At 42.1% G+C, this 17,072-nt stretch overlaps 1 protein-coding gene across 1 annotated transcript in view; it reads left to right on the top strand.

Moving 5' to 3' along the window:
• CCDC57 (coiled-coil domain containing 57) overlaps positions 1 to 17,072 on the top strand; it is a 110,082-nt gene that overhangs the window by 19,817 nt on the left and 73,193 nt on the right. The window contains exons 3-7 of the mRNA XM_026654551.1: positions 1,907 to 2,008; positions 4,057 to 4,214; positions 6,915 to 6,989; positions 12,751 to 12,951; positions 16,759 to 16,917. Coding sequence (XP_026510336.1) covers positions 1,907 to 2,008; positions 4,057 to 4,214; positions 6,915 to 6,989; positions 12,751 to 12,951; positions 16,759 to 16,917 — 695 coding nt within the window. The remainder of the gene's footprint in view (positions 1 to 1,906; positions 2,009 to 4,056; positions 4,215 to 6,914; positions 6,990 to 12,750; positions 12,952 to 16,758; positions 16,918 to 17,072) is intronic.

Below are 17,072 nucleotides of genomic sequence, written 5' to 3' on the forward strand. Positions count from 1 at the left end.
GAGTCAGGGGAGGAGCAGAGCCGCCATTTTCCCGGACATGTTCGGCTTTTTGGCAATTCCCCCCAGACGGGGGTTTGAGTGCTGAAAAGCCGGACATGTCCGGGAAAAAGAGGACGTATGGTAACCCTAGACAGGGGTAAGGGGGCTGATGCTGGGCCCACAGCTGGAGGCGGGAGCAGAGCCCCGGGAGCAGGTCCTGCAGCCGGGACCCTGGGCGTGGGGCCAGGAGCAGAGCCCTGGGCATGGGGCTGGCAGTGCTAGAACCCTGGGCACAGGGCCGGCGGCCGGGACCCCGCACAATGCACCCTTAGTTCCCACACCCTATGCTTCCATCCCTATATTTCTATGATTTTATGATATTATAGTGAATCTCTTTACACCATCAAGATCATGTTGTTTTGGGGCATTTTATTAACTTCAGTAAAACTACTGACTCCTCTCATTGCTTCAATTCTCCAGTTGTATTTGTGCCAAATTTTCTGAAAATTTAGATTTTTCTGGTAGTATTCATAGTTCAAGTAACTAGAATAACATCTAATTTATGCAAGAATAGAAAAAATGGTCACACTTTACTATCAAGTTGCATTTATAAAATATTGATTAAAACACATTTATCATTTATTAATTGTCATAGATTATTATGAAGTCCAACAGGTCACTAGATTGTGTATAACCATTTGTAACTCCTTTACTGATATGATTATAACCATCTATAACACACACTATTCATGTCTGTTAAAATTTAACAGTTATTATCCCTTTATAAACTATTTATAAATGGAACCTTAATACACAGTATGACCAAAAAAATTATGCTGAAATAATTTATTCTGTGTTTTCGCAACTTGTAGTCTACTTGATTTATTGTCAGTAGTAGTTTGAGGTTATTGCTTGTTTTTTGACAATTCATATGTCTAGAACAGGGGTGGCCAACCTGAGCCTGAGAAGGAGCCAATATTTACTAATGTACTTTTCCAAAGAGCCACAGTAATACATCAGCACCCCCCCATCAGCACCCCTCACCCCAGTTCCCAGAGCCTCCCACCCACCGGCAGCCCGGCTGATCAGCGCCTCCCCCTTCCTCCCCTCCCGATCAGCTGTTTCATGGCATGCAGGAGGCTCTGTGGGGGGAGGAGTGAGGGCACAGCAGGCTCCGGGGAAGGGGTGGGAAGGGGTGGTGTGGGGGCAGGGCCTGTGGCAGAGCCAGGGGTTGAGCAGTGTGCACCCCCCGGCACATTGGAAAGTTGGCGCCTGTAACTCCAGCCCCAGAGTCGGTGCCTATACAAGGAGCCGCATATTAACTTCTGAAGAGCCGCATGTGGCTCTAGAGCCACAGGTTGGCCACCCCTGGTCTAGAAGGAAAAGCCCACAGTACTAGAAGAAACAGCACATTCTTGGATCCATATGGGGGTATAGTTTATTTCACTGTTCAAGTAAGATTTAAAGCAAAACTCACATTTTCTTATCAAAAGTTATAGGTTGCATAGTTGGATAAATATTTATTATAAAGGAATATGACTTTAATATATGTACATTTTTAGTTAAGAAATACATTTGGTAATTTCATCTTTTCTACGACTGTGGATTGTTTTGACTTTAATATTACATGGAAGATGCCATTTTAGGTAACACAGGAACCTTCTTTACACTGAGCTTTTTCTTTAAATTCCCCATTGTTGTTGTAGCATTGGCATAGCTCCACTGGTGCAAGCAATGGTGAGAGAATTACTGTACCCCAGACACAATGTTTTAGCCAGTTTGTTGTCTAATTCTCCTCAAATCAAACCTAGATAAGACAGTGGTTAAGACACAATGGTTTAAGACACAGTGGTAGCTGACATATGGTCTATATTAGGATTCCCATTCTTTATGCAATTATTAATCCATTCCCTGTAATCCATTACAGGAGCTGCTAGTGGAATTTGATGCAGAAATTAAAAAGAGAGAACATGCATTCAGACGGCAGGCAGATGAAATGAGTAATTTAGTTCTTTCTCATGAACTGAAGGTAATTGTGTCTTTAAGCTATACTTTCATTTTGTCTACAAAATAAACACACTTTACTATCATCCCAAGTTTGATATATTCTGTGACACAAATAGACAGGTCACACTCTTCCTTTCTTCACTAGTGGACCGAATGAGTTGTTTCCAGGATAGTAGAAACTGAAGGTACTTGAGGGTTGCATCTTAATTCCATTATGGTTAACAGAATCTTCCTGCACGCTGGTGAGAAAATTTACCTGTCAGTCTCCAGAATGCCTATCTCATGAGATTGATGTTTGTTGACTATTAGTGAAGAAATATGCAGAGAATCTAAATAGAAAGATGAATTCAACATCACTTGGATGTACCCTTTTTGTTACCAGTGTCAAGTTATTTCAGTGTGTTCTAATTTTTTAAAGCGCTTATGAGATAGGTACCACTCAAAACCAGTTACAGCATCTTGTGCATAGATATTGACAAAGGCTTTTACTTCCTCAGACTTTATTGAGTTTAGGACATCATTATAACAGTAATAAGGGGAAATTAGATATTTTATAAATTTGTTTTTGTTTCATCATTTATGGCTTTTGAATTTGAAGGCTAAAGGGCCAAATTCTGGCCCCTGTCTGGCTGCTGCTAACTTGGTGCCTTTGTTCATACTATATATGTAGTATTTCCTATTCCTGTTTTCCTTGTTGAATTTAAACGTTTATGTATTATTGTTTTTTATTAATACATAGATATCAAATAGATAGTATATGTGGTACAGCTGAGTTGATACAGTGGAAGAAACCTTGACCTTTGGAATTTTCTGACTTAGGAGTGCTTATTTTATAAATTTATGTATGTTTGTGTCCATAATTGTAGTGCTGACCTAAATATGTGCATTTCAACATCTGTTCATGTTAAGTTTATTATTTGAATGCCACCAGTGTGCTAAGTGCTGTATAAATAGAGGAAGACACTCTGTCTATAGCTCAAAGATCTTTTCTAAGTCAAATATAGATAACACATTTCAGATACAAATAATATATTTGATAATGATGCAAACTTTAGGCAATTGAGGGAGATTTTTTTCATTAATGAGGCACATTGCTGAAGTAAGTAGAGATCATTGTTGAAAAGCTTTTCGAAGAAGGGAATTTTAAGTGGTGATCCAAAGGGAAAATGTATCAGAGGGGTAGCCGTGTTAGTCTGAATCTGTAAAAAGCAACAGAGGGTCCTGTGGCACCTTTGAGACTAACAGAAGTATTGGGAGCATAAGCTTTCGTGGGTAAGAAACTCACTTCTTCAGATGCAAGGGGTCTAGGGTTAGCAAGGAAGATAAATGAGGGGAAAGGATACAAAATGGGTGTTTGGGAGGTGTATAAAAGGGAGAGGGTGAATGGGAATAAATGGGTGGAGATTGCACTCATAGTGTGGGTTTTCAAACGAGCTCAGTGTTGGCCTGGGGCTAATCCCAATCAACGTACCAAACACTTCTGAAAATCTCACCCATAAGATTTATTCTAGTATTTTATTGCATTTTACTATTTATAAAATAGTTCAATTAGACCAAGCAAGTGTTTTGACCTTTTAAAAAAAATCCTAACTAAAAAAAATCAAAATCAAAGAGGGAAGTATTGTGCCTGGATGACAGGTTTCAGAGTGGCAGCCGTGTTAGTCTGTATCAGCAAAAAGAACAGGAGTACTTGTGGCACCTTAGACTTGTTAGTCTCTAAGGTGCCACAAGTACTCCTTTTCTTTGTGCCTAGATGGGAAGAGAAAGAACTCTTCCTGGAGTAGGAATACATTTTCATGATCCAGCCCTAAGGCAGGGATTGCAATCTCTTTTGATTTCAAAAAGGGTAGGAGAAGAGGGAGGAGGTAGAGTTTTAGCCCCTGATATTATTTTGTTGTTCTTGAGATATTATGAGTTTCTCTTGATATGCTGATTATATGTGGTGGGGATTACAACCTTCCTGCTGTCGCCAGGAGCATACTGAAATACTTCTGTTATGCCCTTGTTATTACTTTCTAATATTGAGTAATTTGAGTAATTACTTTCTAATTTTGTTTCCTCCTTTGAAAGGTGAAGTTGTTGACCAGAGAACTGGAGGCTCTGAAAGAGGCTGGGATGAAAGCAGCAGAATCATTGCAAATAGCAGAAACTACTAATTTGAAGTTGGAGAAAGAGGCCAAATGCAAGGACTGGGAACTTCAAGATCTTGCAGCTGTGAAAGATGCTCAGTACTGTACAACTCTAGCTATGATTAAGAGCAACTACTTTTTAATTCACCCTTCCCTTCTTTTCCTTCCACACTCTTTTATAATCTCAGCAGCTTCATACCTCTTGTATAAACAATCACCTACTCTAATAGTACATACTATCCTATTCACAACAGAAGGAAATGTCCATTGATCTGAGTGCTCACTAGAGTGTCTCTGGGTAGTGTGGGTTTTAGGCCAGTTCTGCTGCATTCTTTATTTGGTGTAATTTTTTAAAAAAATTCTTTGTTTGTATAAAGTATTTGTAAACACTGTGTTATAGTTCAGGCATGCAATATATGTTTGAGCATTATCTCAGTCTCTCTCCCGAGGTCACCCTTTCCAAGAGACACATCTATACCTGCACTTCTTTCAGAGTGGAACCCTATGGTTCACCCCACTTTGTCGCCAGGTTACAGTACATCCTGTTTTACCGGCTGTACTTACCTCCACCAGGCCCATCTGGATTCAGGCCTGCTATATGCTTCCCCCCCAAGGACCTCTGACCAGCTGGTAAACCCATTGATAGAAAACAGCTTACTCAAAACAGAGTATGGTTTATTTATTCATAGGAACTTCATGAACAGAGAGAACAGGATTAAAAATAACAAAAGCTTATATGCGTATTGTCTTCCCTAAGCTTGGCCCTACCTTGCCAGTTCAGGTCGGACTGCACTTATTCCTTGTGCTCCAATATCTGGGAACCGTGTTACTTTAGACCCTCCATCCTTCTTCCTCTCTCCGGACCTAGGTTTTTAACTGCTTTCAATGTCTTTGTTGAACGTTCCTGCCTGGGCTTTCCCCCTCCCCTTCCGAGTCACCAACCTGCTTGCTGATCAGAGCATGGTGGGGGTGAATTTTCAAAGGAATTGACACTTGTGTTATATTAAGTATTGGGATTAGGGTTAGCTACACTTGTTGTCTGCCTTCCTGTAGTCCTACAGAGCCCCATAGAACTGAGTTAACCCTTAGGCTTCCATATAGCTATCGCCCACTCATAATCAAACAAATGGAGTTTCCCATAATCGTCATAAAAATATTACAGATTGGTCCCTCATTTTTTCACACACTGCTATGTGGAAACTTGGTGTAGATTATCACATTTTTACTTTCATAAACTTCTTAAACCAGCTGTTTGTCAGAGCTTGTAAACTCTGTAGATTGTGCATGAATTTAAGGGCAAAGTACTTTGACACAGACAGGCTTACAATTGGTCCATCTTTCCTAAAGTGTGGTGCCCAGAACTGGACACAGTAGTACAGCTGAAGCCTCATCAGTGCCAAGTAGAGCGGGACAATTACCTCACATGTCTTATATACGACACTCCAGTTAGTACACTCTAGAATATTAGCCTTTTTCTCAGCTGCTGTTGACTCATATTCAGCTTGTGATCCACTGTATCCCCTGATCATTTTCAGCAGTACTACCACCTAGCCCATTATTCCTCATTGTATAGTTGTTCATTTGATTTTTCCTGCCTGAGTGAAGTACTTAGGACTTAGCTTTATTGAATTTCATCTTGTTGAATTCAGACCAATTCTCCAGTTTGTCAAGGTTGTTTTTGAATTTTAATCCTGTCCTCCAACGTGCACCCCTTCTTAGGTAGGTGTTATCTGAAAACTTTATAACCATACTTTCCACTCCATTATCTGAGTCATTAATGAAAATATTGAATAGTACCAGACCCGGGACTGATCCCTTTCGGGACCTCAGTAGATACACCGTCCCAGTTTGACAGCGAATCACTGAGTATGGTCTTTCAACCAGTTGTTCACCCTCCTTATAGTAATATCATCTAGACCACATTTTGTTAGTTTGCTTATGAGAATGTCATGTGGGACTGTGTCAAAAGCTTTACTAAAATCAAGATATATCATGTCTACTGCTTTCCCCCATCTGCTAGCCCAGTAATCCTGTCAAAAAAGGAAATTAGGTGGGTTTTTAAACAATGACATTAATTTAAAAATCAATACATTTTATAAAAAGAGAAGTGCATCTGATTTTTTTTTTTTCAAGCCATTGTATCTCATTAGCTCCTGTTGTAACGGGCTCCCTTCACAGGGTCTGGCTCTCAAACACCTCAGTGAAGAACATGGTATAAATATAAATAGAGAGAGACTGTATGTCCTTTTAAATTCACTGTCATTTTTATAGATGGATCTCCTAAATGTGCCTTTTTATTTTCTTTTTAGAAGATCATTGCTTTGACTTCAAATGGAATTGATTAAGCCAACTGCCAGAGCTTCTTTCTTGCTTCAGTTCCCATCTTAGCTACTAGTCATCTCACTTTATTCATAGGAAGCAAACTCAAACATTTCTTTTGCTTTGTCTCACATTTTGTCTAATTCAAGTTCTTACATATCACTATAATTCTCAGCCCCTTCTTCTTGTTACTCTTTCATTTTTACTTCTCTCTGAAAGCAATAAATTGTCATACCACATGCCCATTCTCAAATATCTAACCACCTTTCAACCTTGTTCTAAATTCTGTCCATTGTCCACTTTCTGACTTTATCCCTTCTTTCCTGGCCATTTAATATTTGACCTTTTTCTGGTTTCTTCTCCTTATTCTGAGTTACTTAATCCCCACCATCTTCCTTCCTTGCTGTAACTAAGCATAACAATTTCAGTTACAAAATTGATAAATCTTATTTCTTCCTTTCCCAATGTTTGCTAATTTAGGATACAGGATTTAGAATGTAAACTTCATTTAGTATACCAGACCTGGCAAAAAGAAGAGGAAACATTTCAGAGAAAGTAAGTATTTCTGATATATAGTATTGTATTTCTCAGTATTACATGTTTGTTTGAGGAAGCATTATTTCACTGTGTGACAACAGCCTGTATAAGTGTTCTATCTTAACAAATAGATTGCATGTAGATCAATTCATGAGGGTTTCAGTATTCATTTGTCACTACCAGTTACTCATATGGTTCCTTATTCAGTTCTGAGGTTCCTGCCATCAATAAGTACTACTGTGTAATGGCTGTGGAACACCTGACTCAGCAGAATGTTTTTGCCATGTCTTTTCTCCTAAATTTTAGCCAGCCCTTCTCTGCCTCTCTTTAAGTGTATTCTTCTTTCGGTGTTGAAGATTGGTAAATGAAATGATGATGAAAACTTGATTATTCAGCTTACAAGAGAAGTTCTTCTTCGAGTGCTTGCTCATGTTGATTCCATTCTAGGTATGTGCGTGCCCATGTGCACAGTTGTCAGAGACTTTTGCCTTTCCGTATCTGTAGGGTTGGCTGTGATGCCCCCTTGAGTGCCGCGCTCATTGTGTCGGTATATCAGGCGTGGCCAGTCCTACGCCCTCTTGGTTCCTTCTTACCGGCCGTGGTGGTTGGCCAGAGTACCTTTCCCTTGCTTCGCAAGTGGTCAGCGGTTTCTTTACTCTTCGAACTTCATGTTCCAGATGTAAATAGTTTTGGTTTATTGTAGATTAGTTATTAACCCTAACCCTAAACTGTTAAGTACCATAGTTAGTCAGCTAGGGTCCTGGCGGGGCATGCCCCAGTCACTGGGTTTTAAGCCCTGCGCTGACTGTAATAGGCCTATGCCTGTTAGTGACCTGCATGGCAGCTGTCTGAAGTGCCTGGAGGAATCCCACATTTGAGAACAGTGTCGCATCTGTAAGAACTTTTGTCCCAGGACACAGAAAGAACGCGACGTTCGCTTGAGGACCCTACTCATGGAGGCTGCTCTTCGCCCAGCCTCAGAAGCGCACCCCCAGCACTGGGCTGTACCTGGCACCGGTCCCTTTTGCCAGTGCCCAAGAAAAAGACCAAGAAACGGGACCTGGCACCAAACAAGTTGGACCAAGGGGCACTGGGCAAAGGACACTGCTCGAGCCACCCGCCTACACCAGAGCTGTAAGGGGGCACATCCTCGAGGGGATCTCCTACCCTCCTAAGGGATCCGCCACCGATTCCAGGGAGTGGTAGGGAACCCAGACTGATGGCGCAGTCAACACCTTCTCAGCTCCCAGCTTCCAGAGAGCAAAGGACTCTCCCATTGCAGCCGGCTCTGCATGCAGCGATGGACCCGACAAAGGCTCCCGATGAGGGCAAGCCAGCCGTGAAAGCCTCCCAGAAGGCAGTGGGTGATGTCGGTCTCTGGAGCCAAGGCAATAATAATAATAATAAATGGAGCTATACCTATCTCATAGAACTGGAAGGGACCCTGAAAGGTCATTGAGTCCAGCCCCCTGCCTTCACTAGCAGGACCAAGTACTGATTTTGTCCCAGATCCCTAAGTGGCCCCCTCAAGAATTGAACTCACAACCCTGGGTTTAGCAGGCCAGTGCTCAAACCACTGAGCTATCCCCTCCCCCCAAGGCAGAGCCCTTTGTCGCCACCATGGGCAGCAGGGGAACCCCTGCTTTGGGGAGGCTAGCCCGCCGGCCCCACCCCTTCTGCCCAAGGCACCCCCCCTACCCCCCCACGCATGCCGGAGCCCCAACCACCTCCCTCCCCCCCCGTAAAAGGAAAAGCCCTGAGGGGGCCCCCCAACCAGAGGAGCCCCAGCCGTCCTCAGCCACATTGGGCCAAGCCGCCGCTGCCAGCCCCCAAATGCCGGTCCTACAACACACCGCCAGCAACAGCCCGAGCCTCCGCCCCCCCAAGCACCAGGCCGAGAATTTAGGAGAAATGTAATCTGAGTACAGCAGATAATTCATAGAATCATAGAATATCAGGGTTGGAAGGGACCTCAGGAGGTCATCTAGTCCAACCCCCTGCTCAAAGCAGGACCTAATCCCAACTAAATCATCCCAGCCAGGGCTTTGTCAAGCCTGACCTTAAAAACCTCTAAGGAAGGAGATTCCACCACCTCCCTAGGGAACCCATTCCAGTGCTTCACCACCCTCCTAGTGAAAAAGTTTTTCCTAATATCCAACCTAAACCTCCCCAACTGCAACTTGAGACCATTACTCCTTGTTCTGTCATCAGGTACCACTGAGAACAGTCTAGATCCATCTTCTTTGGAACCCCCTTTCAGGTACTTGAAAGCAGTTATCAAATCTCCTCTCATTCTTCTCTTCCGCAGACTAAACAATCCCAGTTCCCTCAGCCTCTCCTCATAAGTCATGTGCTCCAGCCCCCTAATCATTTTTGTTGCCCTCCGCTGGACTCTTTCCAATTTTTCCACATCCTTCTTGTAGTGTGGGGCCCAAAACTGGACACAGTACTCCAGGTGAGGCCTCACCAAAGTCGAATAGAGGGGAATGATCACGTCCCTCGATCTGCTGGCAATGCCCCTACTTATACAGCCCAAAATGCCGTTAGCCTTCTTGGCAACAAGGGCACGGTGCTGACTCATATCCAGCTTCTCGTCCACAGTAACCCCTAGGTCCTTTTCTGCAGAACTGCTTCCTAGCCATTCGGTCCCTAGTCTGTAACAGTGCATGGGATTCTTCCGTCCTAAGTGCAGGACTCTGGACTTGTCCTTGTTGAACCTCATCAGGTTTCTTTTGGCCCAATCCTCTAATTTGTCTAGGTCCCTCTGTATCCTATCCCTACCCTCCAGCGTATCTACCACTCCTCCCAGTTTAGTGTCATCTGCAAACTTGCTGAGAGTGCAGTCCACACCATCCTCCAGATCATTAATGAAGATATTGAACAAAACCGGCCCCAGGACCGACCCCTGGGGCACTCCACTTGAAACCGGCTGCCAACTAGACATGGAGCCGTTGATCACTACCCGTTGAGCCTGACGATCTAGCCAGCTTTCTATCCACCTTATAGTCCATTCATCCAGCCCATACTTCTTTAACTTGGTGGCAAGAATACTGTGGGAGACCGTATCAAAAGCTTTGCTAAAGTCAAGGAATAACACATCCACTGCTTTCCCCTCATCCACAGAGCCAGTTATCTCCTCATAGAAGGCAATTAGGTTAGTCAGGCATGATTTGCCCTTGGTGAATCCATGCTGACTGTTCCTGATCATTTTCCTCTCCTCTAAGTGCTTCAGAATTGATTCCTTGAGGATCTGTTCCATGATTTTTCCAGGGACTGAGGTGAGGCTGACTGGCCTGTAGTTCCCCGGATCCTCCTCCTTCCCTTTTTTAAAGATGGGCACTACATTAGCGTTTTTCCAGTCATCCGGGACCTCCCCTGATCGCCATGAGTTCTCAAAGATAATGGCCAATGGCTCTGCAATCGCATCCGCCAACTCCTTTAGCACCCTCGGATGCAGCGCATCCGGCCCCATGGACTCGTGCTCGTCCAGTTTTTCTAAATAGTCCCAAACCACTTCTTTCTCCACAGAGGGCTGGTCACCTTCTCCCCATACTGTGCTTCCCAGTGCAGCAGTCTGGGAGCTGACCTTGTTCGTGAAGACAGAGGCAAAAAAGTCATTGAGTACATTAGCTTTTTCCACATCCTCTGTCACTAGGTTGCCTCCCTCATTCAGTAAGGGGCCCACACTTTCCTTGACTTTCTTCTTGTTGCTAACATACCTGAAGAAACCCTCCTTGTTACTCTTAACATCTCTTGCTAGCTGCATCTCCAAGTGTGATTTGGCCTTCCAGATTTCACTCCTGCATGAAAAACTGCATAAGGTGCTCAAACTATTTTCAGAAAGGAGAAAAAAATGCAGCATGTGAATGCTTCCTGGAAAGGGAGGGGCAGTAGGTGGCAAAGGAGTTAGGGGAAAAAGGGGAGAGGGGTTTGGGACTATGGGGAGGGGAATGGGGATTATGAGGATTGGGAGGGGATGAATGGAGATGGGTCATAGGTAATGTTCCCTCTAATTTTTTTCATCCATGTGCAGAATGAATTTTGTTATGTGCACCAATATCGAGGTAATGTGCGGATGTGTGCCACCATTAGAAACAAAAAAACTAGATATGATATATCTTTTTTTAAAAGTTACCATAGGGATAATTACTCCAGCCAGGACAGGTTAGGCATTTTAGAACTCATTACTCAGAGAATTAAATTTAAACATAAGAGAGCAATAAACTTATGAAATGCATAGAACGGTCAAAAATCTAAAATAATAGCACTTTGAAATTTTGGCACATAGACCATGTCTGTCGTTTCTTTCACGGGTCCTGTCAGCAACTACACAAGCCAAACATTTCAAAGCAGGACCATTATCCCCATTAAACTAGCAAAATGTACAATGAGAGGAGGAGCACTTAAGAATAACATAGCAGCCATGTGGCCTAGCAAAAAGAACTCTGGACTGGGACTAAGAAGATCTGGACTCTATTCCCAGCTCTGTAACTTGGAAATATCTGCATGCACTACAGCTGCATTCACTGTCAGCTGTAGCTGTATTGAATGGCAGAAGGACTAGTTGGAGAAGGTTGGCAGAGCTGCGATTGTGATATGAAGCAATCTGGGAGGCCTTGCCCTTCGAATGGTCTGAGCCCCTCTCCCCTTGTGTGTGATGAAAGGAAGGAGTTGAGTGTGTACGTTGAAGGATGCACTTAGCTTCATTTCAGCACTGAGCTGTGTGACATGTGTCATTAGCGGTGCCCAGGAGTCTTCTTGCCATGGGGATAGTCAGCAGCAAGGTGGGATATGAGAATGATCTGTGAGCTTAATGATGGGTAAATGAAAGTATAATGTTAGATGGCATCTTGTGCATAACGATGAAGAGGCTGGAAACTTAGCATGTATGGTGTTGTTTCTGTGGAGTTGGCTCAGTATTTGAGTGAACAGGTGTAGGTAACTCCTGTTAAGTACAGCTCACCCAAGCAGAAGTTTTGCTTTTGCAAAAAGAAAGCATTAGATCCTGTCCTACAATGACCTTGTGCCCTGTTCCCTTATTCTTCTGCACTGTCTTCAAAAACAGAGTGTGAGTAGGTGGGTTTATTGGGTCATTGCTCAAAGAGGGAAAAGTTAAGGTTGTGTGGACTTGTACCTCAATTCTTCATTTCCTATTTTTTAGAGGTTTGAGTGTAACTGAATTTGACCTTCCAGAAGGACACAAGACACCCCAGGGCAACCTTAACTCTGCGTTAACAAAGCATATTGTCAGTCAATTAAGAAAGCATATTAAGAAAGTTACAGTTTTGTTAATGTTGTTGAAGTTTAATGCCTTGATTCAATAAAGCATTTCAATATGTGCTTAACTTTAAGCATGAGTGGTCCCACTGTTGTCAAATGGGCTATTTTACGTACTTAAGGGTAAGCACATGCTTAAGTGCTTTGCCGAATGGCTGCTAAACTCATTAAAATTATATAATATATTTTTGTCATTTTACTCCAGATTGCTTGGCTCCTTTGAATAGTATCATTCTTTGTTGAAGAAAATATTTAATCTATCCCATGGATAGATGAGTTTGACTCTAATGGTTTTGGTACTTGTTCTGAGAGCTTTGACTTTTTAGTTCTCCAGATCTTTGCAAACAGAAGTGACACAAATATTTGTCAGTCCCACTTATATACACAAGTTTACTCTGTACTTTGTATCAGTTAGGGGTATGTGTGTCTTCATTTTAAATCTTGGACTTGAGGGAAAAACCCAAATAAACAATGGCCTTATTTTGCATATTTGTGTTTCTAGACATGAGGTGCTAGATCGTTTTGCCAAGGAAAAGGATGCAGTACTGGCTTCAGTGAAAGAAGTCCATGCTGAGCAAATACAGAAGTGGGAAAATCAGATAAGAGAACTGCAAATAAGTCATGAAACTCTGGAAATGGAGCTGCGTAGAAGGGAATGGAAGCATGCAGATTGTTTGAAAGAGAAAGACACTGTTATTGAAAAGTGAGTGATTTGATTCATCTTAGTTCAGTGAAATACAAGTGAAGATAGAATTCAGAATATCTTACATGAGCAGTGTTGTGTTTCATTGTTTATATGAATCAAAAAGTGTACAATTATTTAATTAAGATTGCTTTAAATACCAGGTGTTGTATCTGACCAAAGGTGAGTATTTATAGAATTTTGGAAGAAAAATGTTTTTGAGAGTAGAACCAGTGGAAAAAATGTATTTTTGCTATTACCAACATAAAGATTTAAGACTTTTTTTAACCTCTCTATTGTTGAAAGTGAGAGGTTGTTAAAGTTAAAATATGGCATGGATATAGTCCTTAGGTTGGACTTTTATAGTCTGGTAAAATCTGTTTTGATTTGGCTAAATTATAAGTTTAGAAATTGTACTACTCTCATGTGAACTAATATTTTTAAAAACAATAAGGGGTTTTAGGATTTGGGGTTTTTTTGTTTGGAATTTTAGTAATATTTTTCCAGCATTATAATGCCAAAATAGCTACAAGATGGGATAAGCCCGTTACTCAGTGGGGGTGGGGGGAAACAATAACAGAAAATGTAGAAATGGCAGAGGTGCTTAATGATTCTTTGTTTCGGTTTTCACAAAGAAGGTTGGTGGTGATTGGATGTCTAACATAGTGAATACCAGTGAAAATGAGGTAGGATCAGAGGCTAAAATAGGGAAAGAACAAGTTAAAAATTACTTAGACAAGTTAGATGTCTTCAAGTCACCAGGGCCTGATGAAATGCATCCTAGAATACTCAAGGAGCTGACTGAGGAGATATCTGAGCCATTAGCGATTATCTTTGAAAAGTCATGGAAGATGGGAGAGATTCCAGAAGATGAGAAAAGGGCAAATATAGTGCCAATCTATAAAAAGGGAAATAAGGACAACCCGGGGAATTACAGACCAGTCAGCTTAACTTCTGTACCCAGAAAGATAATGGAGCAAATAATTAAGCGATCAAGTTGCAAACATCTAGAAGATAATAAGGTGATAAGTAACAGTCAGGATGGATTTGTCAAGAACAAATCGTGTCAACCAACCTGATAGCTTTCTTTGATGGGTAACAAGCCTTGTGGATAGAGGGGAAGCGGTAGATGTGGAATATCTTGACTTTAGTAAAGTTTTTTTTATACCATCTCGAATGACCCTCTCATAAACAAACTAGGGAAATGTAACCTAGATGGAGCTACTATAAGGTGGGCGTAAAATTGGTTAGAAAACCATTCCCAGAGAGTAGTTATCAGTGGTTCGCAATCATGCTGGAAGGACAAAATGAGTGGGGTCCCACAGGGATCAGTTCTGGGTCCGATTCTGTTCAATATCTTCATCAATGATTTAGTAGATAATGGCATAGCAAGTACACTTATGAAGTTTGTGGATGATACCAAGCTGGGAGGGGTTGCAAGTGCTTTGGAGGACAGGATTAAAATTCAAAATGATCTGGACAAACTGGAGAAATGGTCTGAAGTAAATAGGATGAAATTCAATAAGGACTAATGCAAAGTACTCCATTTAGGAAGGAACAATAGGTTGCACACATACAAAATGGGAAATGACTGCCTAGGAAGGAGTATTGTGGAAAGGGATCTGGGGGTCATAGTGGACCCCAAGCTAAATGTGAATCAACAGGGTAACATTGTTGCAAAAAAAGCTAACATCATTCTGGGATGTATTAGCTGGACTGTTGTAAGCAAAACATGAGAAGTAATTCTTCCACTCTACTCTGCGCTGAGTAGGCCTCAACTGGAGTAGTGTGCCCAGTTCTGGGAGCCACATTTCAGGAAGGATGTGGACAAATTGGAGAGAGACCAGAGAAGAGCAACAAAAATGATTAAAAGTCTAGAAAACATGACCTATGAGGTAAGATTGAAAAAATTGGGTTTTTTTTAGTCTGGAAAAGAGAAGACTGAGAGGGGGCATGACAACAGTTTTCAAGTACGTAAAAGGTTGTTACAAGGAAGAAGGAAAAAAATTGTTCTTCTTAATCTCTGAGGATAGGACAAGAAGCAAGGGCGTTAAATTGCAGCAAAGGAGGTTTAGGTTGGACATTAGGAAAAACTTCCTAACTCTCAGGATTTTTAAGCACTGAAATAAATTGCCTAGGGAGGTTGTGAATCTCCATCATTGGAGATTTTTAAGAGCAGGTTTGACAAACACCTGTCAGGAATGGTCTAGATAATACTTAGTCCTGCCATGAGTGCAGGGGACTGGACTAGATGACCTCTCGAGGTCCCTTCCAGTCCTATGATTCTATGGTCATTCCACCTTCTCTCCCCTCTCTGAGCTTGTGATGTATCAAGACAGGTTGAAATGAGCAGCACATGACTGACACAATCATCCAGCCAAATTCTGCTGACAGTCTTTGAGGTCATGTGTCTTGGCTGATATTAAGTTGTTGATGGGTCATCAATAGAACTATTACTATCTTCATATAACCAGCATGAACCTGAGTTTCAGATTGTATGCTCCAGGTGTCCCTCCTCCAGAGAGATGGTCACAGGTAAAGTCACAGAGATGGATGGTCTCATCTAGGAGTTAGTCTTGTTTTGTGCCCATCATGTCTGGGATTGGGGTGATCAGGGAGTGTTGGATGTGTTTGCCCTTTGGGTTTGGCATCCCCCTTGTGTGCCCGATCCTAAGACATACTAGGATCTTTTGATCCCCTTCAACTACTGTACTGGCATGTTGTTTCTTGAAAAGTAGCATATCCCCTGGTGAATGTTGGGGATAAATTTAATATTGGTTGTGGAGATAGGATAGAAGAAAGGTAGGAGGGAAGAAAGTGGGCTTGGTCTCCACAATAACGCTTTAAAGGGTAAGATAAGTAAATACCAGAGGCTTTTCTGCTGGCCTAGGATTTACCATCCTTTCCTCTTTTTGAACTTCTTGTCAGCCTCCTCATATGGACTCTGAGCTGTGTGTATATTGGAAATGTGGGCTGATATTGAGAAAATAACAGCTGACATAATTCAGGAAGACAATAACTTACTGGTAGAAATGAGCCTCTTTGGCTAAGGAGCCTGTTTTAAGGCTTCCCTTGGCCTGGAAGACTGCAGCTGGAACAACATGAGCCTTTTTGTCTAGGGTGCCTCCATTTTTCTACACATTTGATAGTACACAATTTGCAAGCACACATTTCTGACTCAAAAAAGTGGGCGCTTCTATGATATTTAAAAAGATTTGTCATAAAACAGTCCTCAGTCCTCTTCACTGAAAGTCTATTAATTTCTGTGGTTTTTAGAGAAATCATCATTAATATGGGGGGGGAGGGATAGCTCAGTGGTTTGAGCATTGGCCTGCTAAACCCAGGGTTGTGAGTTCAATCCTTGAGGGGGCCATTTGGGGATTTAGTTGGGGATTGATCCTGCTTTGAGCAGGGGGTTGGACTAGATGATCTCCTGAGGTCCCTTCCAACCCTAATAATCTATGATTCTATAATATTAATATTGCTTTGGTATATTTGCAAAATGTAACTTTTAGGAGGATAATACACCTCTACCCCAATATAACGCGACCCGATATAACACGAATTCGGATATAACGTGGTAAAGCAGTGCTCCGGGGGGGGCGGGGCTGCGCACTCCGGTGGATCAAAGCAAGTTCGATAGAACGCAGTTTCACCTATAACGCGGTAAGATTTTTTGGCTCCCGAGGACAGCGTTATATCGAGGTAGAGGTGTAATAGACATGTATTTAATAGAATCAGTTGCTTTGAATAAGACTTGCTTGCTGTCTTAAAAAGAAAAAAGATATTTTGTTTGTAGAAGTATATGTTTTTATATACTTTGTATAGGCTTCAAGGAGAGCTAACAACACTGAAAACAAGCTGGGATTCTCATCTAGCTCAGATCTCCAAAGAGACTGTTTCTAAAGACCTTCAAATTCAGTCATTGCATGAGGAGGAGGTGAAGCTGAGGGCAGAATTGGCCAGATTCCAGCAGGATATAGAAAGGTAAGGGATTCTAAGAGATTGCTAAACCTTTGACCCCTTAATGTTTTTGTTTAGGGATAAATATTTAGAGTGGGTATTTTAAAAGCTCTCAGGATATGTCTGCACTGTAGCTGGGAGCGAGCCTTCTAGCCCAGGTGGACAGACTTGCACTGGGG

Source organism: Terrapene carolina, unplaced genomic scaffold (genome assembly GCF_002925995.2).
Source record: "Terrapene carolina triunguis isolate 2854851 unplaced genomic scaffold, T_m_triunguis-2.0 Scaffold192, whole genome shotgun sequence".
NCBI classification, from domain to species: domain Eukaryota; kingdom Metazoa; phylum Chordata; order Testudines; family Emydidae; genus Terrapene; species Terrapene triunguis.